General features: G+C 38.8%; 1 protein-coding gene across 3 annotated transcripts in view; it reads left to right on the plus strand.

The window, feature by feature from the left end:
- The window catches only part of USP47 (ubiquitin specific peptidase 47), a 94,490-nt gene that overhangs the window by 1,071 nt on the left and 68,145 nt on the right, over positions 1-25,274 (plus strand). Inside the window, exons 2-5 of one of the 3 annotated variants that reach the window (XM_077818413.1) lie at positions 17,848-17,907; positions 22,036-22,239; positions 22,958-23,071; positions 25,016-25,151. In XM_077818413.1, the coding sequence (XP_077674539.1) occupies positions 17,848-17,907; positions 22,036-22,239; positions 22,958-23,071; positions 25,016-25,151 (514 nt within the window). The remainder of the gene's footprint in view (positions 1-17,847; positions 17,908-22,035; positions 22,240-22,957; positions 23,072-25,015; positions 25,152-25,274) is intronic. The other 2 variants (XM_077818416.1, XM_077818415.1) reach the window with 2 other exon arrangements.

The following is a 25,274-nucleotide window of genomic DNA, read 5'->3' on the forward strand; positions in this document are numbered from 1 at the left end:
CACGTGGGGGGAAAGCAGGCCGGAGTCGGTGTTGTTTGAAGTAGGTGAGTTTGTGGGAGGGCACCAGGGTGGGATTCAATCTGAGAGTTTTGGGGGGGGGGGGAAGCCCTCTGAGTGAAGAAGGGGTGGAGACAGGAGGGAGGGCCTCTGTCTATGGGGTTTGGAGAGGCTGGGCTCATGGGTGGAGTTTGGAGAAGAAAAGGTATAATCTTCCCTGTGTGGTTCTTTGAGGGTGGTGGAGAAGGGCAAGAATGTTTGTGATAGGCTGGGGGTGTGATAAGAGAATTGATTTAGCAGCTGATTGTGTTCGTGTTTGCTGGAAAAGGCTGCTGTCTCTCTGCAGCAATGGGGAAGGAGGGAGGTGGTCTCCCCCTTATCCCTAGTCTCTTACAAACAGCAAAGTGGAAGAGAACGAAGCCCCTATCCTTTTGTGCTGATGCTTCTCATGTAAATCACATATGTCCAAAAATACTGTTCAGGATTGAGAGAGTGGGAGAGTAGATTTTAAGTGATGGACAAAGTGATATGTAATTATCTGTTAAGACCATTAATAATATGCAAGGTATTCAGCAAATTCTTTCTTTTGAGAACTGTGTGCGGATCTGACAGATAAATTAATAGGCTCAGTTAATTTTTAAAAATGATTTTACATTCCTATTAAATTGTTCTAACTCTTATTGTTACTTTGTCCTCCCACCCAAATTTGCTTATTTTCTCCATCTGTTCTGTCTTGTCGTATATCTAGATTGTAAGCTCTCTAGGGCAAGGTCTGTCTTCTTATTACTGGTTTGTACAGTGCCTGGCATTTTGAGACCTTGATTCCTGAGAACTTTATAGTACAAATAATCCTGAATTTCATAGAAATGTAAGATACGAGAGAGTGTGTGTGACAGTACTGTATAATTGAAGGAAATAAGGTAATGGAAAGCTGTACTTCAGAGGCAAATATTTCTAAAATGTAAAAATAAAATGTTTGGTTGAAAAAACAAACAAACAAAAATACCACAAGGCAGGAGGGGATATAGCCAGTGTAGGTGGATGAAAACTGGGACATAAAGGAGATTGACAGAAAAAGCCTGTGGCACTTGTGGTGGTTACTTGACTAGATAGGGATGATTAACAGAAGAATCTAGCTGTGGCCATTTCTTTAGTTTTTTAGTTTTTACTCCTTTTTAGGTTTTTTTTTTTTTTTTTAGTGTATGTTCGTGTATATACACTTTAAACTCAACGGGTTTAAAATGTATTCAGAATATGTGTGCTTCAGATTAAGATTTTTTTTTCCTTTGGTATGAAAGAAGTAAAGGGAATAGATAGAGGAAGATAACTGTTTTAAAATAATTAATGGTGTGATGTCCTGTAGAGTTGTCATGGGTTTGGATATCTTAAAGAAAACTTCATGACATTTGTAAATGATGTATAGCGATAATCCCCTTGTAAGTTACATATTTGGTTGTGATTCTTCTCAGATTGTCTTCTAAGTTACACTTCACTACTTTTTGTAAGTAATTACAGTGGAACACCACTATGAATGGTGTAAGCATTGACAATTTACTTTGTAACGAAGTAAACTGTTCTGTGACTTTTTTGTAAACCGAATTCAGTTTTTTTTATAATGCAAATATGAGACCTACAAAATAGTTGTTTTGATGAGAGAGAAACAGATTGGGGGGGGTATCTTAAAACCCTTCAAGATCCCTACTTCTGTTACAGATAACACACATGATATTGACATTTTATGTTGTACTTTTCAGTGTGCCCTTCTTCAATTAGGGTGTGTGGAAGATTAACAAATCTCTTATTGCAGCATTCATGAGCTACACCTGTTAGATTCAATAATAGTGTCATTAGGGGAACACTATTTTGAGAGAGGTGTGGGTGAGCTGTGTCTTCCGGGGTCTCTGTTGAAACTCAAAAGATCCTTCCTTGATTTTGCTGTGAGATTCCTGCATTACTGTACTTCCACAAGTAGAAAATGGTGTGAGCCTTTTTGAAGTTTCAGTTCTGCTGCTTATTAGGTAGAGAAGGAGTCACTGTTTTCTTACCACCTCCCAGAGGGCTGAGTGACACTTTTTTTTTTTTTTGGCAGCACATGCTCTCTGCCTCTGCTGCTTCAGGAAATTAGAGTGGGATTTGAACCAGGGTCTCTTGAAAGACCATACAGAACCATGTTGTTTTACTTAATACCACTTTTGTTTGCTTGGGACAGAAATGGCAAGATGATATTTAAAATGTCAGTTTCCTTGACTAGTCGGCTGAAGGCGTGGATGTAAAAGCCCTAAATGGTATGGGTCACAGCTACAAGATTGGAGATGCCACTTTCCTTATGAGAGACCATGGTAGTTAAGGTGGTCTGGCGTGTTTGGATTTTAACTGATTCTTGCTTTAAGTGGGAAGCGGTTAATGGCAAAGTATTTTCAGTTGATGGTCCTCAATTCTGGAATGCCTTTTTTCTGGGCTGCAGTCCCACTGACTACAAGCAGCACCTGCCCAGCTGGAGTCTCTTGGGTTATAGCTTGTTTTGCATTGGCAGCCTGCTCCTGGGTTACTACAACCTGGTCAAGGGGAACAGAGAGAGGAGGTGCCTGCAGATTGAGGATATAGACACCTGTTTCCCGTCCTGCAAACAGAATCAGATCGAAGGACCCTGTAGCTCTTACGGGGGAATCTCGAGGAGGAGGCCAAAATCATGAAAGATGTTTCTGGGTGGAAGGTGTGGGAGACTGTATTCCACGCTGACCGCTGGGTTCCTCCAACACCAGATGAGCTCTGTTACCTCAGGCCTCAGAGTGAGCTGCACAACCAGAAGTTTGGCTTGTAGTGGTATGTCTGAAGCTTGGCCAGGGCTCTCCCCAGCCCGCTGGTTCGTCCAGTTATTGCATCAGTAGCATTATCTATGTCAGGCCTGGTCTACACTGGGGGAGGAGGGTGGGTTTCGATCTAAGTTATGTAACTTCAGCTACATGAATAACGTAGCATCTTCACTGCGGTAAGTTGATGACTGATGCTCCCCCGTCAACTCTGCCTGCGCCTCTTGCTCTGGTGGAGTACTGTAGTCGACGGGAGAGCTCTCGGCGGTCTATTTATCGCGTCTAGACTAGACGCGATAAATTGACACACCCCCCCCAATCGATCGCTGCCTGTCGATCCAGTGCGTAATGTAGACAAGCCCTCAGATGCAGTGCTCAAAGGCCATGTGTTCCAAGTGTGTGACATTAAACAGTCCGGTGGCGGGGGAAGACGCTATACAATGGTTATTGGTTTTCAGAGGCTTTTGTTTAGGGGAATGTGGGTTTGGCATTTGTATGTGTGGGAAAGTTGTTAGTCCTGTGGGCTCAGAGGGTTTTATTGATGTTAATCATATCTGAATTTGTTGACTGTTTCATAAAACTGTTTCTCTTTTGTGTAGAGCATCTGATAGGTACAACTTATGTATCTAAAATAAATGTGCTGTAAGGTTTTCCTTTTATCTGCCTCTTCTTGCTTTACTATCTACTAGCTATTTGCAGTGCTGGTACTGGGCTTTGAGTTCAGGATCTCCTTTAGCTAATAAGTATGATAAGGCATTCTAACTACCCCAAAGCTTATAGAAGCTGTGGTGTTTTTTAATTGGGTTTTTTTGTTCTTCCAAGTTCTAAATGATCTGCATGAGTTAATAGTGTGAGGACCAAATTTAGTTGTTGAAAGGGCTGACTTTTAAACACTGTTTTGTTCCAGCTGTTAAGGAGTGAGTGATACAGCCTATATCCGAGGAGACTGGAAGCTACTTACCCTGTACACTGTATGAGTCAGTGGTTATGTTCAAGTGTAGCTGTATACTGTAACATATGTTACTATGCTGCAAACAAGCTACTTATAGCTTTTTGATATTGATCACATAAAATTTAGCAAGGATTCAGTGATATACCATTAACTTTGGGACTTCTTATAGAGCTATAGTTGCCACATTCTGATCTATGGAGCAGTTTGCCCAGGGAGGAGTTTGGTCATATGATGTTGGTTGCTTATTTTTCACCTGCTAAATTGCAATTAAAATGCATTATTACATCCTAATGTTTCTTTCCCACGTAAGCAATTTCTGTAGCTGCTACAAGGTGTCATTTAATTTGCAATTGGTGGGGGAGGAGAACGAATATGTGAAAACTTGAAATGTCCAAAGTACACTTATCAGTGTAAAGTATGTGTACTTTATACTTGCTGTCATTAGATCAATGGTGGGAGTGTGTGAGACTGTGTTGCCTTACAACCACCTGAAGTGAATCCTTCCAGTCCAAAACTCGATTAAATGCAATATTTCCATCTTGTAGATGAACCTGTGTTTCAAGGTGGAACAGTTGTTGATACATAGATGGCTTCTCTGCACTGCAAAGGGCATATGTGAGCTATTGTATTTCCTCACTGTAGTGGCATTGGAGGCACTGTGACTGAGCGTGTGGAACTTTCAATGTCCATGCTGGTGGTGATTCTTTTGGGACGGTTGGAAGATCTCATGGCCACTTGAGGCAGATGCTAGTTCAGCTCATAAAGCTGGCCACACTCTTGATTCAGTGGTTGGATTGGAATTGGAGATGGGAGCAAGGGCTGGTAATGCAAATTGCTGGCAATGGCAATTGAGATATTGTGAAGGTGTAACCTCCTTCTGTTTTCTTGTTTCAGGAAAGCTTCTGATTTTATTCTTTTATAATTGTACTTTTAGTTATTTTAAAGGTTTCAGAATAGAGGATTTTGAAATTACTTGGAAATGGAAATAAATGCATGGAAGAGTTCTTTTTCTGAGTTCTTTCTATTAGGCTTTCCTGAATGTTTGCTATGTAGAAACTAATAATTCAACACAATTTTTTCAGTTTTTTTTAAAAAGTTCATTTCTATTGTCCCTTGAGCAAACAAATGACGTTCTTGATGGGGAGGTCACCCTGATGTCTGATCGGTTCTTGAGAAAATTACCCATCTGGATAAATAGGATTTCTGAACTATGTATATGTTAAAACCAACAGAGTTTTATCAACTTCAATGTGCTCATGAGACCAAAAGCATTTTTATAATATTTTTAAAGAGGAAATAATTAAAATATATTAAAACTTAGTTAATGTTGCTTCTGTAAAATCTTACAACTTTATTCCCTCCTCCATTTCTGTTGTGTTCTAATCCAGAGTGCTAACTTATATAGGTGTGACAAACAAGTAGGGAAACTTCGTACCCCATTATTAAAGTGGATGATCGGAGGTCCAGTTAAAACCGAAACAAATTAGGCTGTTTTTGCTACTGTATGCTGTTAGCTCTTTCATTGTAACAGCTATAAGAGTTTTCCATGACAGTGATCTGAGCAATATTCACTGGGCTACGCAACATAATAGAGTGCTGGCATAGGACTCTAGATCTGCCATTGTCCTGTTGGGTGACCTTTGGCAAGTCACTTCCTCTGGTTCCCTATCTGTAAAATGGACATCATGATTCTGATCTCCTCTTGTAAAGCGTTTTGAGATCTATTGAGGAAAAGTGATATATATTTGCCACTGAAACTAGGTCTCTCCACAGTACCAATTTTACACTATTAATTTTCTTTACATGGTGTATACCGGGTGTCACAGATCCTAGCAAGCACCCCTTCATGGTCACCTGCTAGGATTGATGTGTGGGGAAATTCAAACCTCAGTCCTATGGATTCCCCAGGATGTTTTAAGATGATGGGGCCTAAATGGGGTCAAGCCATTGCCCCAATCTCGGGGCTCAGATCTCTTGTCTGGCACCCATTTGCACAGCAGTTTCCAATATTTGAAATTTGCCTAGCCCCTCTGGGTGCAAGCACTGCCCCTGCAGACTCCCCGCATCTTAAACACACCTCTCTCCTGGAACTCCACCCCTAAAGACGTGAAACTTCTGGTTTACAGTTTAAGTACCTCTGAGATGTGAAGCAGTTGACAAGACACACAGTTTGTTCAGACTATCACTTTTATGCTCTTTACTTAACAGATTATGTACAGCAGAGTACAAATCATACTAAACAATAGAACATCTGAAACACAATGTCACTCACTAGCCCACCCTTCCCTTATGAGTCCTTTGGGGGAGGGGGAATCTATATACCTCCTTGCCTACCCTGCATCTGCAACAGTCTCACTCATCTTAGTCTGGTACAAAATGATTCTTCTGCCACTTTCCCCGTGAGTCGATTTATAGAATCCTGCTGAGGTCTCCTGCTTCTTTTGTTCTGCCTTTTGGTAATTTTCCATTACACCCAAACCCACCTCCCTTCAGACAAGAGGAGAAAGTGTTTTTTCCATGCAGAGCAAACATATTGTCCCAAGGTGTTTTACTCTGAATATATTATAATTGAGTCTGATTGCTCAGCACTGTCTGTGGCCTGACAGAGACATGACACAGTCTGGCTAGCTCATGGGGGACTCATATACGTATAGGCTTTCCATGACACAGTAATTTCATGATATAGTTTCATAAAATCATCCAAAATTCAGAAGTGGTACAGGAAAAAACCACCAATACATCACATTTCTCCCCCTTTATTAAAAAAAAAAAAAAGAGAGTAGGGGTATATAATAGGTACTCTAGGTATGTTCTGGAATCCCACTTCTAGACAGAGCATCTGCTTTACTACTTATTCACTTGATTTCCTAGATTGTCAGTAAACAATTCCAATTATCATACCAAAATACAGTTTAATGACAACATTGTAGGTAAGTTACCATGTTTACATCCCTTAAAGGAGAGGTTAATGTGTCCTCCCCATTCTCCCTCAGGTTTAGTTACTTTTCAGCAGACCATCCTGAAACCATAGAGTAAGGGGCACCACTTCCCATCCTTAACAGTTACACTACCTCCATTTGGGGCTTTTCCCACTCTGCCATGTATCATGAATTTGGCAGCACTCTTAACTACCCACTGTCTCCCTCATTCCAGGGGAGCTCTGACACACATCACCTTTGGCTGTGCCTCATGTTCCCTTTCACTGCAGAGTCTTGAATCATAGCACCTGTTAGCTGCGCCTCTGTGTCCTTACTCACAGTGGAGTTCTGGCCCCCAGCATTTCCTCTCTGTACTGGTGTCTCACCACTCCTAGCAGCATTCTTGGCCACTCAGCACTGACTCATTTTCCCCAGTGATGGTGGGCAGTAATCTTGCTCCCTTGGCCTTGGCAGCCTGGGACTGCCTGATGGTCTGTGTAGATGTAAAGAACCTTGAGCCAGGCAGGAGAAGGAGTTACTATGTGGGGAGCAAAAGGCCATCCCAGTGGAGTATGTGTTGGGGGGTTAATACTCCTCCCTTAGAGAAGCTGAGGTTAGGGCACTGGAGTCACTGGGCCCTGAACTCCAAGAGTGTGGGGCAGAAAAAGGAATTTGGCTATGGGGAAAGAGCTGAAGAATCTCCCTTGCTTGACTCCTCCGCTGTTAAAAGCTGTCAGAGATGCCTCACATGGAGGCAGCCCTACCCTATTTCTCCCTTTTTGCTCGGAAGAATTGATGCTTGTAATATTTCCAGGGTGTGTGGGGAAGCTCAACCCATTGCTGGGGCAGCCAGTCCCTTGAAGGAGAAAGGTAAACCACACACATTTCCTAGAAACTGGAGTGGGAGGATTAGATTTCAAGTTCACACCCAAACGTTTTGGGTGAAATAGGGGTAAAAAGGAGCACATGAGAGCTCAGTCCCATAGATTCCAAAGCGGTTCCACTTTGGATAAATCATGAGTGATTGGAATAAGGAGACTGGACCCACCTCCCATATAATTGTCCTAACCACAAGGCTATACACGCATTTTCAGTCTGTCTCTCAGGCCCAATGACTATTCAATTATGTGTATAAAGTGGGAATGTTTATTTAAAAAAAACATTTTAAGTAGATCTATGCCCCTTTTCCCCAAAAGCTGGTTCTGCTGATAGAATTTATTTACATTATTAACATAGGGTCAAATCCCTTTCTCAAATGGTCCTTCCTTTGGCCTTAAGGAGATTTTATTTTTGTAAAGATTACTTATCTGAGCTAGGGATAGCACAATTAAGACCTTTGTTTCTTCAAGGCTTGACTCTAATCTTTTTTTCAATAATTTTGAATTAGTATGCTACTGGCTTTAAAAATCTTACTTAAGTATACAGACACAGACTCCAGGCCCTTTTACATTCTGAAATAGATCACCATTATATAGAAAATTAAATTTAAGGTTGCTGTGTCATCAAAAGTTAAATGTTTGTGCCATCCGTTCATGTTTATCAGTTGTTAAAATGTCCCAAATTCTAAGAAACCAGCTTGAAATTCCTGGTGCAGATGTGTCTCCGGGCGTAATCAAATACATAATGTTTGCTATCGTTTACTAATTTAGTGGCGGGGGGGGGGGAGGGTAACAGAGCTAAAAAACCTTTTTCTGTTTGTCTTGCTGCTCTTCTGAGAATTTTTCTTATTGAACACATCTGAATGTGTGGCTCAAAATGAAAATATTGCAGGTGTAACAATCTGACTTTTTCAGCTGTCAACTGCAGTAACAGATTGGAGAAGTAATATTTTCTTTATTTACTTTTTGCGTATTTTAATTACATTTAGTGTATAGCTACTTTCACTGCTATCCCATTTGAATGGGTCGTCTTGCATAGCAACGGGGGAGAAAAACTCATTTTTAAACATAGGAAGAATTATGGTAAAATAATAAAAAATTGGCAGGGGTCTACCTGAAGCTACATTAAAATTATTTCTGAACTGACTGAGTAAAATTTTCAAAACACTTAAGTGAGTTAGGCACTTAAGTCACTTTGAAAAAGTGCTACAAGTTACTTAAGTGCTTTGGAAAATTTTGCCAATGATCTCAGATTGACGGGCCTGTTAAAAAACTTGGGACTGGTAGATGTGCAATAGTTCATCCAAGTTAGAGGTTCTTTTAATTGTAATTGCACATCCTGAACATTTAAACACCACCTCTGTGTCACTGGCTGAGTCACTACTTGTCAACAGGAGCCCTCTAGTGAGGGAGAAGGTTTACACTATATGCATGTGCACATTTAGCATTTTATTTATTTTTGTGTCACTTAGAAATGTGTTTCAAAGCAGCGGATGTGTTAAATAGCATGATAGGTTAAAAACAAAAACATGGGGGAATTCTGTACTAGCTAAATTAATAGCAGAAATAGTTTGGGTTGTTTTTTGGTTGCGCTGAGATTTTTTTTTAAGAGAACGGTGACAAAGCTAAATCTAATTAAAATGAAAGATGAAATAGCAACTGCATTATCAAAAATTATTTTAAAAATTTCCTGGTCTATAATCCAGAACTATTTTAGTAATACTCTGTAGAATTTTGAAATATTTCCCCATAAGTGTTCTTCCTTAAAAATACCATCTGTGCAGGATTTTCACTTCTGGGTACTAGGGTTTAAGGGCATTTTGCCCTCTAAGGGCTCTAGTAGCATGAGCACAAGCTGCATCTTCTCTTCACAATATTGTGGTTAGCTGCTGCTGTTTGAACATTCCAGTCAGTACCTTCTTGACTGCTGTCATCAATGAACCTCCATGCAGGAACAGCACAACTGCAGCTGGCAACTCCAGCTTGTCTTTATCCTGCCCAGCCAGCATAGGGTGTTTTTTGTTTTTTGTTTTGGTAGCTTTCCCTGCATTCTAGTCAGGTCTGGTTTTTTTTGTTTTTTTGTTTTTGTTTTTTCCTTTCTGTGGCTTCTAGAGCAGAAGCACTGATGAATTGCCAGCCTCCAGGGACCCTGGAAAAACTTTGGTTCCATGGTCAGTCTTCACGTATTTGTATTTTTCAGTCAGTGATTCAACACACTCTTACTTCATCTGTTTCAGGGCCTCTATTCCTATTAATTTCCAAGGTTTCTTGATTTGCATAGTTTTCATGCTCCTTCTCTCCCCCCCCCCCCCCATATGTTGGTTTCCTGACTCTTCAGGAGGAAGAGAGACTACACATTTGAGAAATGGCAGAAAGATAATAGATGAGCATGTTCACTGCATCTGTAGCTGGAACGTGGGCACATGGTGTGAGGGTGATCTCTTACTTGTAGGCATCACCATAAGTGCAGTTCAGTCAGGGAAATGCTTCCATTTCCATGATGAGGCAAGCTTAGAGACTCCACTAAGTCTTTTACATTTTAGTGCAGCCTCATGCCAGATGAGAAATCTGTGAATTATAAGGCTGAGTCACCTTTGATCACTGAATGCTAGGACACTCTGGTGCTGCCCACATTGGCACAACTTCCCTCTAGGCCAGTGGGGTACCTTAATCACTGAAATGTTTTTGGTTGTACCCTTCCAGCACCCCTTTTTACTGCAGCTAGGCTGATGAGGCATTGTTTCATTTTAAGAAGCATCAGTGCTGAGCCTGCTACTGGCAAAGTAACCACATGAAAGTGCCCAGTGTCACCATTCTACATTCAGGATAATGAGATTGATCTTGGGAGACTTTGTGGTAGCGTATATGTTCACAAACCTTGCCATGTCCATCTTAGTCATCTCAGAGGCTGCAGTATTGTCTTTGCTTACTTCAGGCCTTGTTTTGAAACCTACTGGTGATGTCTATACAGTTGGAGTGTTTTGCCCCAAGATCAAAACCTGTACTCTGGGACTTTGCTTGGTTGGCCTTTGAGGCCAGCTGTGGTACTATGGCTTTTAGATGGTACCCATTTGTGAATGTACCAGGGCCAAAATCAAGAGACCTCTAGGTCAGAAGTCTTCATTCAATATAGGTTTCAGAGTAACAGCCATGTTAGTCTGTATTTGCAAAAAGAAAAGGAGTGCTTGTGGCACCTTAGAGACTAACCAATTTATTTGAGCATAAGCTTTCGTGAGCTACAGCTCACTTCATCGGATGCATCCGAATAAATTGGTTAGTCTCTAAGGTGCCACAAGTACTCCTTTTCTTCATTCAATATAGTTTCTGTGAACTTGAACTCTGTTTTCCTGTTGTCTAGCAATGGTGTGGCAAACACCTTACATAATTGTCTCTGCCTTTAACGTGGTCAAGAAAGTATTCCCCTCTGAGGATACCTGTCTGTTTCACACCTCCAGTATGGTGATCAAGGCAGTGATGACTAGAGGAAAGACTGGGCAAACAGTCTTTTATTCCAGAACCCAAAACTATATTTGTGCCATGATTTATTTGGATTAAGGGTATACTATTTTGCGGCAGCAAACGTTCAGTTTGTGGAGTAATAGGCTTTCATGGCCAAAGAATCACTCAAACTCTTCTTTTGAGACCTTTTCCAAGGATAAATACTAAAAAGTCAAAGTAGTGCATGATGATGTGGACATGTGTGGTGCAAACAGGTCCCTTTATTTGTCCCACCCCAAAATACCTTGCTTGAGTGTTAAAACAAAAAACCGAATTTCAGCTGGGTTCATTTGACATCTTTCAATTAGTCATGAAATAAAGACACAACCCTCTGCAACCCTCTCTGCAACCCCTTGTCATCAGTTTTTTGGGAAGCTTGATGCTTTCAAAATTTGGATCAAAAAGGCCCATATTAATATTGTCTTGACAAAACTTACAAAAATGCCTTTTTAGCCAGGTCATTTTGCTGGTGGAAATGACCAGCTCATAAAGAGTGACAGAAGTTTAAGTTCTCTTGTGACTGATCCACCAATACCAAGTTTGACAAGGATAAAGTGGTGCTATGGTCTCATATCTGAGATTCTTATCCAGTGCAGTGACAGTTCTACTTAATAAGCCTACTATCTGTGTTCTCACCTGGGTAGACATGTAGGTGTAGAAAGGCCTTTCTCTGGCTTAAGAGGTCTTTGAAATGTTACTTTAAGGAGACTAACACTCTTGAAGTCTATCCAATCTTTGTTTTATTTGAAGACAATTTGCTGTGTAGGGTGATCACTAAAAAAGCCATGTTTAAGTGAGCCACTTCTCATGAGTGGTGGCGGCTCACTCCTCTGCTGTTACTCTTGCCTGTAGGGGCTATAAAACCTGAAGGGCTTAGATATTGCCACCTGGTTTCTGTTAAGTTTCTCAGACCAGAAATGAGAATTCTTCAAGATATCTTAAGAGAAACAGAACAGCAATTTAAATAATTCCTTCCTTGTTGCATTATTTGGCAATAACTATTGTTCTTACTGGTCTGCTCTGAAAATCAGCTTTGGATTTCCTTCATTGTGGTTGAGCAGTTTCCCCTTTTCCCACTTCTGGTGCTTATGTACTAGCATGTGGCTGTAGTATTTTGAGTTGCAAATATGTGGGAATGTTTACATTAAGTTTTTTAAGTCTATTTAAAAAAAAAAGAAATATTAGGCTTTTGGAAAACATTCAAAATGTTTAACATGTCCTAGGGGCTCAATTCTGCATACTCACATACGCAAAATTGCTGTTAATTTTACCTGGGGTGTTTGAGATTCTGATTGCAGTATTGAACAGAAATGTCCCTTCAAAATTAGTTAGATAAGTAGTTGGAAAACACTTTTGCTGCATTACAGAGTAAACATTAAATAATGTTTACAAAATATATGCTGTACTGAGGATTACAGCATTAAGAGAAATTTTAGATAAAACAAACTGTAAGACCTGTTATACTTTAAAAGAGCATTCTTCAAGTTATATTTGAAAGTGCCTTTTTTCATTCAGTAAAAACTGTCTGTGGATTGGAAACTTTCATTTTGCAGCTTTATCAGATGATCCTTCTAACCTAGTTTTCCCATTACTTTGTAATCTGGTCTCCAAATATGCTGCTGTTCACATACATACTGATCTTCTCCGCTTTACCAAACATGTCCAGTGCCTGCATGAATGCACCCTCTTTGTTTATATTTACTTTTAGAAATCAGAGGTCAAGTGGAGCCCACTCTATTTTAATTGGAGTATTTTGCAGAAGATAAGTACACAGTAAGTGTGTTAGAGGTGTCTGGTTTAACTCTGTTTATACTTTGGCTAAAAAGAAAAAATATATTCCACTCAGGTGCGCGTGCACAGTGTACCAAAGCTGGAGAAATTTGCCTCGCAATACCTGTAGGAGTGGTGCTGTGCCATTTGCCTCATAGCCCCTCCTCAGGCTATATAAGGGCAGCAGCACCCTGTCCGCTTCAGTTCCTTCTCACTGCCTGCTGCTATAGTTGAAACACTCTTAATGGTGTTTCTTCACACTGCCCCTTTTTTCTGTCTCTGAGAACTTCTTGTAAATAGCTTAGTTAGTTGTTTATTAGTAGTACCTTAGGTTGGCTAGTTAGGTTATTTAGCTGTAGTTTCCCTGGTGGAATTCCTTCACCAGGATTTAAACATAGCACCACAAACACATACGATGGGCAGTTGTGAATAGTGATACCCACGCATGTTTTTTGTGCCTGTGAGAGGGGAATATTAAGGACATGTGCTCCTTCTGTACATCCTTTAAGAAAAGGACACTGCTGGCAAGGGATTTGAGACTCAAGCAGCACCGATGGAGCGAGCTGTGAAGCCTATATAGTCACCAAAGACGCTGCAAGCTCCTCAGCCACCGTTGAAGCCACAGCATGCTGATGTTCCTTGGCAGGACTCAGAGCCTGCCTCTAACAGGAGGGGAGATCATTCCCTTTCCTTGAATCCACCAAGAAAAAGGACCCATAAATCGGACCACAGCCGCTCCAGATCTTTAAGAGAGCTGTCGGTAATCTGTGCTGACCAGCACTATGGCTCCTTGGGTACCTGTGAGAAATCTGGGCTGTTGACCCATTCCCTAGTACCAAGACAATATCACAAGGCTGTACCGTCTACTCTGGCGCCATGCATGAATCCATTATTGATGACTTCGGTACCAGTGATGACCATGTCCCTAGCCAACTGGGCAATGTCAGACCTCTTTTCCCTCTCGATCCCAGGTTCTGCAATCACTCAGGAACACTTAGCAGTCATGACTTCATCAGTAGTTACGGCACCGACACCGTCCTCGGTACTGCACTTGAGCCTGGCTACCCTAATGAGACTAGTGCTAGAACTGGTAATGACCTCAGAACTGGGATCTCGTTCAGGGTTGGTACCAAGTGAGAACGTGTTGCCTTGAGCAACCCTTTGTGCATCAACTTCTCTACCAACGTTGAGCCGATGCAGTCAACATATTGGATCTCAGATGAGGCTGGACTGTGGTTGGCTCTGCTAGAAATTACCTATTTCCATTGCTTCTGGATGACTTTGGGGATTCATCAGGGTCGAGTTTGAGATCTTCTTTCACTTTCCCTTCATCCCCTAGATCCTGGTCTATGGTTTGATCCGGGGATATGTCTGGTACTGATCAGTACCAGGATCGGTACTGATCACACAGTAGATATAGGGGCGCTTAGCCTGCTACTTATTGGCCACCGATGCCATGGAATCCATGGGACACTCTCCATTCCTTTAGGTCCCAATCTTCAACCCACTCTAGGGTAAGATCACCAAACAAACCTGTGGCACAGCCACCCATGCTGCATAATCAGCTGGAGGATGCTACTTCTGAGCAGGTACAGCCTGACTTAATTGGACAGGGTATAGTACTGAATCAAGAGCAGCCAGCTACTCTTCATCGTCCTTGTCACTGGATGATGCCATGGCACCAGACATTTTCTTTCCAGTGCCGGGGGATTTCCGGGCACATCAAGACCTTAGAAAGTTGACCTCAGTGTTTGGTATCCAGGCTGAATTTGTGCAGGAAAACATACACAAATTAGTGGGCATTCTCCAGTCCTCATGCTGGGGAGAGTAGCTCTCCTGTTGTACTTTACAAAACATATTATGTAACCCATTAAGTGTTAGTGAGGTGTAACTTTATAATTTCTAAAATATAGGTAAATATGTTTAGGAGTTTTCATGTACAGTACAGTCTTATCTCTTTTCAATGTTAGTTTAGAATTGATACTGGGATATCAAAGATAGCTTTTCTCTCAGATGCAGAATAGAATGCATGCAGTTTAATTCATACTGCAGTATTTGAAAAATATAAACTTTCAGCTGCTAGGAAATAGCTGTGTAATATGTCTCAAATCAGTGAAGTTAAGAAAGTAAGTGTGTGGTATTAAGACTGAGTGACTTTAATCACAGAAATGTATTGTATTTAGGAAATATAAGGAATTCTTTTAAGTTCGACTGTCTACTTCAGCAGCAGTCCATCTCTCAATAGTGTAGTTAATACCATGATCTGGATCATAAGACCCAAGTGGCAGATTTCCATGTCTCTGTTGTATCAAGAAAAAGGGTCAGTTTCTCAATAACAATGAAGTAATTACTAAGGATTGGAAACAGAGTGAGGAAACTAAGTTAGACTAGATATACATGTTCTCTGTCACTACTTATCCTGTTACAATTCCTAAAGCTTCAACTTTTTTTTTGGTATATACTTACTTTTCAAGTTGATTCCTGGACAGGTTCAAAATGTTAAATACCTCACAAAATTAATGAGTGAAACTCAAAGCTTGCCAGATAAAGTGAATTTATAAAGCAATAAAAACTCTTGAGAAATCTTACAGTAGTTCATTATAAAGACACTTTCTCTAGGGTTGGATCCTCTGCTCTTCACAGCAATAACTTATAGATCTTTCTGTGCACCCAGCAGAGCTGAGGTTTCTTTTATTTGCAGGTGTGAGGCTAGAATTGAACGCTCCATCTGCTGGTGCATTTGCTGGACTGATTATTCCCTCTGTGGTGTCTCTGCCTCCATGAGGAAGAGATGTTTTTTATGTTCTCTGAGAGACATCCTTTAGCGAAGGAGACTTTTCATTTATCTTTTCCAGGAATTCTGCATGTCAGAATGGACAGCAGTTCTTGGAGCATATTCTCATAGCAGGAAAGGTATTTCCTCCAGTGGGATTCTGTGACTCTTCTGTCAGTCCTTCAGCTAGTGGCTCAGCTGCTTCCCACTTTGATGCACAGTGGGTTATGGATAATCCAGGGATTCAGCAATTTAGAACATCTGTCAATGGTTTGCCTCCTTTCAGGATTACAGGCATACCTCTAGTACACTCCCTTTCTTCATTTCACTGTAAAATAACTTGGTCTCTCCTTGGAGATAGCAGCAGAACAATTTTTGAACATCCAGTCTGCTCCCAACCAGAACCTGTTGCAGTGAAGTCATTTAGAACTTTTCTGACTTGTCCACTGGCAGGACAAGCCCTGAGACTTGAAGATCTTAACAGTCTGGTGAATGTAACAGTGATTTTCATAGTAGCATGTAAAGCTTCAGTAATTCCTAAATTATGTTTTGTAGGCTGCTCATTATGTGGGGCTTGTGGCAAACCTACAATTCAGCTATGAATTTAAAGTAAACAATACAAACCTTTTAAAGTCAATTTAACAAAATGCTTGTAAAGATTTACTGAGAGCAGGTAATCCAAAAAATAGGGAGCAAAAACATGTGGGATTTTTAGTTTAATTTTTAAACTGCTGCTAAACCTATTGGTTCTTATCAGTTCATGTTTATGGATTGCTAGACACAATTACTATTCTTGAAACTATTGACAGCTTCAAAAGTAATCAAAAGAACTTCTTACCCTGCAAAAGATACAAAATATGTTTTACCGATTATCCGCCAGATTAATATATCAATCTTATTTTGGTGGGTTTTTTATAGTTCAGTTGATGTACTGCATTCACTTCTCAAGGTCACATTCATATGTTATGTAACGCAATAATATAGACCAGTATTGAGCATGCAGTTGAGACAGCAGAAGGCACATACCTACAGAACATCATAGGTCTTTTCCAAATTTAATTTATTTTATTACGTTTGTCCCCCTCAGGCTAAACACCACACTACTGTACTTTCAGATATATTGTCCCATTAGTCAGAGATTCAAAGGGTAAAATGTTAATTTTAAATTTGTCAACACTTGGCATGCATCTCCACAAAAATTGGTTATTTTGTATTTATTGTTGAATTTTTCTGTAGAGAGAAACATAATGGGATTTTGCAGATCGCTTCCTTAGTATTTTGGCAATGTTATGAAAGGTAACACCAAGACTTCTACAATATTAACTTCAGCTAAATATTTCAATACAGTGGGGCATAGATTAAGAAATACAACAATTTGGTATCTGTTTTGGACTATTTAATAATTTAAACTATTAGAATTCCTTCAGTTTTCAATGCTATAAGAATTTGAAGCGGTCCACATATAATTTACTCTGCTCAGATTACCAGTGTAAGGAAATGGTTTGCTGTTAAACTGAAACATTTCACCAAAAAAAGGCTTAAACTACCAGCATAACTTGATGTAGGTTTATAATATACATTTATCAGTATGATTTAGAAAAACTTATGCTATGTTTTCAAATCTGATAGTATACAGTATCTTTTCTTACACAAGTTGTGGTTTAGAATTTTTGCCAACTGGTTCACATTAACTGAAATTACTCTACTGCTAAAGAAAATATTCTAATCTGATATGAACCCCTGTTAAATTGACTAATATAATAATTTATAAATGGAGTAATAAACTCTGAATTAAAAGCGTATACTCTGATCTGGTTACTTGAACCAGTCCAGCAAAGTTGTTTAGCAGTGTCCCTATATTAGATAAATACTTATTGTAAAAAGGAAAAATAACAAGTAGAATTACATTACTTTAATTTAAATTTATTTTAAATTGATATTTTTGTGCTCATTAATTTTTTTTTACTATGTATAAATAGCATATAATCACTTACCAACATGTTTCTTAATCCTGTTTATTCTTTTACTCTATGAAGTTACACACCTTAAATGTAGAACCAAATTCTCTAGCAGAGTTTGCCCTGTAAATTTCAGTTGATCTGGAAGATTTAATTTTTTTTAAATAAACTTTAAAAAAGGTATAAGAAGCTGATAATCAGTCATATCCACTTTGCATACAGAATAAACTTTCTCTCTGCAAACAAAACATCTATACTTTTTTAAAACATTATGATATTAATTTTTTTTATAGGATATGTTTTGGAGTTGCAGACAAAATCTCTTTGATGAAATGAAGAAGAAATTTTCACAGGTGACAACTGAAGTCAACTATTTAGAGTGATAACCAAGATACATAATAACAGCATGATACTCTAGCTTTTGTTTAACATTAGCATGAATTACTTAAATTCTTTGCATGTTTTATGGATTTAAAAAAACTCATTACATGCAGTCCTAACAATAGAAGCTTTGATATATTTAGTTTCACTGTTTAATTGTATATTGTCCCTTACAAGCATCTAGCACGGCTCTGATAGTTTGGACCTGTTTAATTGTTTGGATTGTTTAATTGTTGATTAAAATTTAAAAGCATGGGTTGTAAATGCTGACTCAATCACATAGAATCCTATATCTAACATAATAAATTAGAGACTTGTGGCTCCTAAGTGTTGCCTTTACCGTGTATGCGTTATAACTTGTCCACAAACTTGAAGGCGAACTACACTGTTTGCTCAACCCAGCTGTCTAAAAGCTTACAGCATAAAGTAATAAGTACTTGTCATCCTGAATAAAATAAAATTTATTTTTTATGCACCTTCAACACCAGTTTGGGATTGATGTGTTGCACTCTGAACTCCCTCAGCCACCACTAGTGCCCTCTGACTCAGGTCCTCTGCAGGAGAACCAACTGTGCTTTGCTCGTTGCAACTTTGTCTTCCAGTGAACCAAGTGTGATGCCTTAGAGATAGATAGTACAGTAAGGGGGAAATTGTGGGTTGGAGAACGGCCAAGAGACTGTCCTGCGGGTTATTGAGGGGGGCACAGATGGGAAGGACAAGTCGAGGACTCTCAGCTGGCAAACTGTAAAGTGGAATTAGTAGCTCTACTCCTGACACTCTGCCTGTGATTGGTGATCACTTTTAACCATGTGTTCCAACACCCCCAGAGATGCTAACACAGAAATTATTGGAGCTCAGTTTGTTAGCCTACATTTTTCTAGGTGTTTAACACTATTAATACCACTAGCTGGCTCTTGGTCTTCAGCTTTTCCTACAAGCGGGAGTTAATTGGATTACCGTGTACGCTCCCTGTCCTATTCCATGGAGTCAGAACTCATAAGTGTTGGCTGGGCTGCTTGTAGAAAATCGGCCAAGGAAGTCAGGGAGATGAGCCACTGAAGCAGGCTGCAAGTCTGCTGTCCTCCATGGCGCACAGTGAGAGAGAGTTCTGTAACTGCCAGCTTGGACATTGTGGCAGTCAAGGTTCAGAGTATGGTGCTGACTACTTAGAGAACATAGTGGATAAAACCCATCCTAAAAACAATCCGTACTGAAAATCATTACATTTGAAGTCATTGTTTTCAACTGTGAACCTTGGAGGGAGGAGGAGGAATGGACGGTGAGGGGTTTTTTTCATGGGTTTAGAATAAATCAGTGCTGCTATACAGTTTGGTCCCATGGTGCTCTATGGTACATGGTGGCCTGTCACTATCCCTTTGGGATTATAGCTAGGCAGGTGAAGCCACATGATCCCTGATGCCTCAAACCACACTGAGCCTGCCAGTTAGATGAATGTGGACTAGCTGATGAAGTGAAAAGAGCTGGGTATCAGAGTAGCATAAATCAGTTGGAGCAGGATTGTCCTCCAGAATAGCAATCCTATTCTATGTGCTATTCTCCTGATATTGCTTTATCTCCCACAATCTATGAAAAGCTGGTATTCTGCTGAACTCCTTTACTCTTTCTGTTGTGTGTAGTTTACATTCCTGCACAATTGCAGTATGCTTTCTCCTCCTCAGAGAGTTCAGACCATAAGACTCTCCAGAAAGGATGAAATGAATGAAGTGTTGCAGATTTGCTGGAAAATATGCCTTCTACCTGTGAAGAGCATGTTTTCATGTTAAGTGTTCCGCATTGAAGAATGCATCCAGCATACCTACAGACTATAGAAATCAAGCTTCCCAGTCTGAGAAAATTCACAATGGAAAGTCAGCCCACTTAATGTAGAAGTATTGCTTACTCTTTGACACTTTGTGTTGTAGTGCTTTATTAGTGATGATTTAGATAGATGCCTCAAGCATTATTTGGAGAAGGCTATAAAAATCACTTCAGCATTTAAGGTCTCTAGTATCCATATTGGCATTGTGTGATTTCAGGTACTCTGGCTGTTGCTACAAGCCTCCGTCCCTCATATAAGGCTCAGTGGTATAGACCCTCTCCACAGAGAGTACAGCTGTGAAGCTGTTACTTCAGTTGCTTGCGTGTCTCTCACTTTCATGTATTACAGTGCCGTTTGTGTGGAAATAGAATTAATTATAAGGTCTTACCTGTAGCTCTCCTTCTAGCAGGAAAGGACCATTCTCTAGGAGATGATTTTAAGTCATAGGTTACATTTTCAGCCTGAGTATAATTCTTGTTTACCTGCGATGTCTTCATCCACCAAAAATTGGCAATATCTCAGCATGAACCTGTTTGCCTTTGAGAATAATGTGCTTGTTCTGTAATGGGCAGACATCTGGGCTTCTTAACATGAATTTGCAGGAGGCAAGATCTTGTGCTTTCCACATTACAAAATTCAGAAGACTGGTTACAATGGAGACTTCTTATCCTCTCTACACACCCCTCACTCTGGTATGGTCTGTTTTTTAAATATGATTTGTTCCTTAGTAATCTGGAAGTCCAAAACCTAGAAATAATTTTTGGGGATTAATTTTAGTGTGTCAGTGGATCTTTGGCTTTCCAATTCTTATACAGTAACTGTTATTGAAACACAACATTGGAAAAAGTCTTTTCCTTTGCGTTTCGGGGACTTTGTGACCCCCTTCTCTATGGAGTTTTCTTGCTCTTCTCTAGTTCGATTGTTTTTCTCCTGATTTATTTGAGATAGAATCAGATATTCCAATATTTTTTTTTCCAGAGATAAAATGGTGCATAGAGCAATATGTACTAGTAGCTTTTTAGCAAAGATGATTTACTCATTTCAAGTCATTCAGCATATAATTCCTGTCCTAACTCATTTTACAGTGAGTTTTGCAAAAGAATGATTTTCTTGAAGGTTCAGAAGTTTTAAAGCCAGCCCCCAAGATTGTTGTAGGTTGCAGATCTTGTGTCTTACTGTCTTAAGAACCAATAAGGTGGTGAGCCACTTTCCTTGATTTGTTTTTTTGGTCTCTTGTCTCATGGCTGGAACTTCGGGATGGCTGTCTTAGGCAATTATTTCTCTACCCCCTGACTCCCCAAAAACAAACACAAAGCCTTCTCATTCCCTGTTAACAGGATTTCTGCTATATAGATTTCCTAAAGCAGCTTTAGTATTATAAGAAAGAAATAAAGCAGAATTGTGAAGCCAATTATGTGGATCATTTACTACTAAACTGTTAAGTGTGTATGTTTTTATATATATAATATATAGGTTTTTTAATTTTAAAAATGAAAGAGCAAGGCCGCTGCAGATACAAGTTTGTCTATGATGGTTGAGTCCCAATTTTTCTTAGTGTTGCGTGCCCTGTTTTATTTTATTTTAATAATAACAAACATGTCAGAATGTGCTTTGTAAGTTGCAGAACTTAATTATGCAGGGACAAATGTACCTGAACTACAACCTTGATAACTTTCATTTTGCTACTGAATACATCTGGTAATTTACATACATTTTTCAACGAAGGTTTAGTAGAACTGTTGAGTTCTCATATTCCTTTATTTTTACAAAGCATACTATGTAAAATTACTATGCTGTAAGGTTAAACCTACACTGATTAAATGAGCAGAGTACACTTGATTCAGTCTCCTTTCTTTTATTGTTTGCTTTCTTGTAAAATTCAGTAATTTTTCTGTAACATTTAATTTCTAGTACTTTAGAACTCTGATTTTTGTGTGTGTTTCTGATTGATTTTCTAAAATATGTAAAAACATACATGCATAAATGTGAAAAGACTAGTTAAGATATCTTTAGGAGTTTCTACAACATAAAAGCTCTACCATAATTTAGCTAGCATGAGAACAGAAATTACAGAAGAACCTTAGCTAGCACGTGCCATGGCATTTAACATTTAACATATAATTTCCATGCTTCTAAAATAAAAATTTTAGATTTAAATTTGCAAAGTGTAGCAAAATTTTATTTGTTATAGTTAGTGTTGTTACTTTAGAGATATAGGAATCGTTTTTTAAAAAAATCTTTCCTTGTAACCTACTGAATAAGTTGCCTGCTCTGATTTCAGATAGAAAGCGCTGCTGATGAACCCAGAGTGCTGTGTATAATACAAGATATTACCAATTCTAAGACGGTGAATGAACGTATCACTTTAAACCTGCCAGCTTCCACTCCACTGAGAAGGCTGTTTGAGGATGTGGCCTCCAAAGTGGGCTATGTTAATGGAACTTTTGACTTAGTTTGGGGAAATGGAATCAATGTTGCGGATATGGTAATGGCAAAAACAATTTTTTTTTTAAGGAAAAATATTAGGTGATAAAATGAACCTTTGTAAAAGTTTGTTTTGTAGAACAATAGTTGTACAATGTTTTCAAATATTTCCCTTGCATCTAGTTCCTATAGTGATCTAAGACCTGGGAAAATTTGTAATTAATCACAGCCAAGCAAATTAATGATGTTACTAGACTTAAATCTGAATTTCTTTGTGTTTTTGTTGATTTAGATTGACTATTTTGTACTGTCAAGTGTATTCTAGAATGAACAGTTACTGAACAACTAATTGACAAGTTCTTAATATTGATTCTACATGCTAGAATTGCTTGTATTTCAGTAGATGCATGCAAGTTATAGCACACTTGGAACTACTGCCACCAGGTGTATAAAAATGATTGTATTTGATCCATTGTATTTCTGAATCAGTCCTATAGATTAATGGTTCAGCTCCTGAATAAACTGACCAATTTGCAAATATTTATTAACTGTTTTGATTAGGATTTGATTTATGCACTGGTTTCTCCTGAGGGTAGTTCTTTCTGAACTCCTAAGTTTGATACTAAAAGCTGCTTATTTCATAGATGGCAAGGCTATTTTCTTTTTCACTGTAGTATGATAGATTATTTGAAGCAATATATATATAGAAGAAAACTTACTGAACTTGTTCACAAAATCTTTGATTACATATAAATGTGTCTGATGTTTTATTCTTACAGACTCCTTTGGATCAAACCAGTGATAAATCTATTCTTGATGCTGGTTTTGAAGTAGGGAAGAAAAATTTTCTACATTTGACAGATAAAGATGGTGAACAGCCTCATATAGTATCGGTAAGCCAAAATAGATATATTCACCACGTTTATATTCCTTTCAAGCTTTACCAGAGAGAAAATGTGTCTGCCTTACCCTTATGACAGGATTACATTATAGTTCTTTTTCTAGTCCTGTATGTCATACTAAGTCTCTCAAAAAAAACTTGTATTACCTGTTTGTGTATTAGAAGTAAAAATACCAGTGATAAAAAATAGTATTAGTTATTTTCTGTTACTGCTTGATAAGCTTTGTTTATATAAAGACGGTTCTTAACAGAATGAACTTAATAGTATCCAAGCCAAGTGTAAGATAATTCTGCATGCTACATAGGATCTTTAGCAGCAAAGGTGTAGCTACGTCAGTTTTGTAGGCTTGCATTTTTATTTATTTATTTTTAAAAAATCAGATCAAACACAATAAAGGTTTTTACAATAAATTGTGGACTGCCACAAAAATATTTGAAAGTTCCTGCTGAGTGAATTTTAGAATTCAAGGAAGTGAAAATAGCAATGGTTTATGTGAGCCAGGCATTGGGTAGGCTAGCTACACAAAAGATTTAATATGCTGCTCTGTCAGCATTTCCTCGTCTTGACCTGCTGAGGCTTTCTTGAGCAAAATGTCTTTTATGCCAAATTGGTTTTATAGTATGAACAGATATGTTCAGGATACGACCCTCAAGCTCACTCTTTTGTGACCAAAGTCAGAATTTGAATCCAGACTGGACAGTTTCCGTTTTGGAGGGAAATGGGATGGTGGAGTGTCCAGCAAATTACTGCTGGCTCTTAAATTGTTTTTGTGTTTAAGTATACATGTGCCCAAAACGTTGGATTGGTGCATTTAAAAAACAGGAATAAAAACTGTATGAAGATTGATTAAACTAAAGGGTTACCAACAGCTACATATAATAACTTCCATTGATTTGAGTTTAACAGTTAAACCACAGAAATGAAATGTGACTTAAATCACCACCACACAGACAGTTAAGAGCTCTTACTGGAATTGTCATCCTTATTCCACGTTGAGCCTATGTTATGGCGGGGAATCTCTGAATAGGGAGAACTGGTAGCAAACACCTATATTTAGGTTGCTTGATGCTGTCTACTACACACGATTCTTGCAGACCTATTTTTTCAGAAACTCTGATGTCTCAGTTGTTTCTAACTAGCTTTTGAAATTCAGCAAGGGGAAAGACCTCTGGCTAGGGACTTTTTTCACATAAAATTTAGTTTTGTTTTTGTTGAGACAAATTGTTATAAGTAACTATTTCCCTACTGTCATTTGTGTTCATCAGGAAAGTTTCTGGCAGTATGTTAGAATAAAAAAACTTAACTCTAGTCTGGGGGCTCCACACATGGAACAGGAGCCAGTCTCAAAGCTCCCAGGGTAGAAGTGTTTGCTACGGTACTACTGGTTCAGGGTTCAAATGATGTATGTATGATAAGGGGATTGTTACAGTTGTGCATAATAGAATTTGTTTTAGCTCTTCCCTAAAAAAAACCAAAATAACAAAATCTGTATATCTAACCCTGGCAATTGCATACAGAAATGTAGTAACACTTTTTTTGTTTTGCAAAACTACTCTAGTTGGCAAAATCAAATACTTGAATGTTAGGAAATGCCTGATTTATGATTGCCTGTGCAACCTTAATTTTTTCCCCCTTGTATGCGTATGCTTTACAATAATCTTTAATTACAAAGTCATATACTGTTGTTTCCACAGGACACTTGCATCAGTCAGTGTACAGGATGGACTCACAAGGGGACAGAACTAAGGTTACAAGGGCAACTGTAAATCAGGCATTTCATAAAGTTTGAGTGTTTGACTTTACAACCTAACTGATCTTTTAACATAGGCTCTTTTGTATGAGAGATATATTAGTGGAGTTTTAGCTTATTTTGTAAAAGTTAATTGGGTTAAGTAAATGAATTTTTACATAAAAATCAATGTATTCATATTTTAGGAATCGGGTATGACAGATGATGGTAATCAAGAGAGGTTTATAGGCCCTCTACCAAGAGAAGGCTCTGTTGGTTGTACCAATGATTATGTCTGTCAAAACTACTCATACTCTTCTATCCTGAGTAAATCAGAGACAGGTATGGTGTTTTGTTCCACTTCGTTTTAACCTGTTTAATAAAGTGTTAATTATTTTAAAATAATATTAACTCTTCTTAAGTAAGCAGGATCTTAATTTATTTTGAAGAAGAGCCATTTATTTT

Source organism: Eretmochelys imbricata, chromosome 6 (genome assembly GCF_965152235.1).
Source record: "Eretmochelys imbricata isolate rEreImb1 chromosome 6, rEreImb1.hap1, whole genome shotgun sequence".
NCBI classification, from domain to species: domain Eukaryota; kingdom Metazoa; phylum Chordata; order Testudines; family Cheloniidae; genus Eretmochelys; species Eretmochelys imbricata.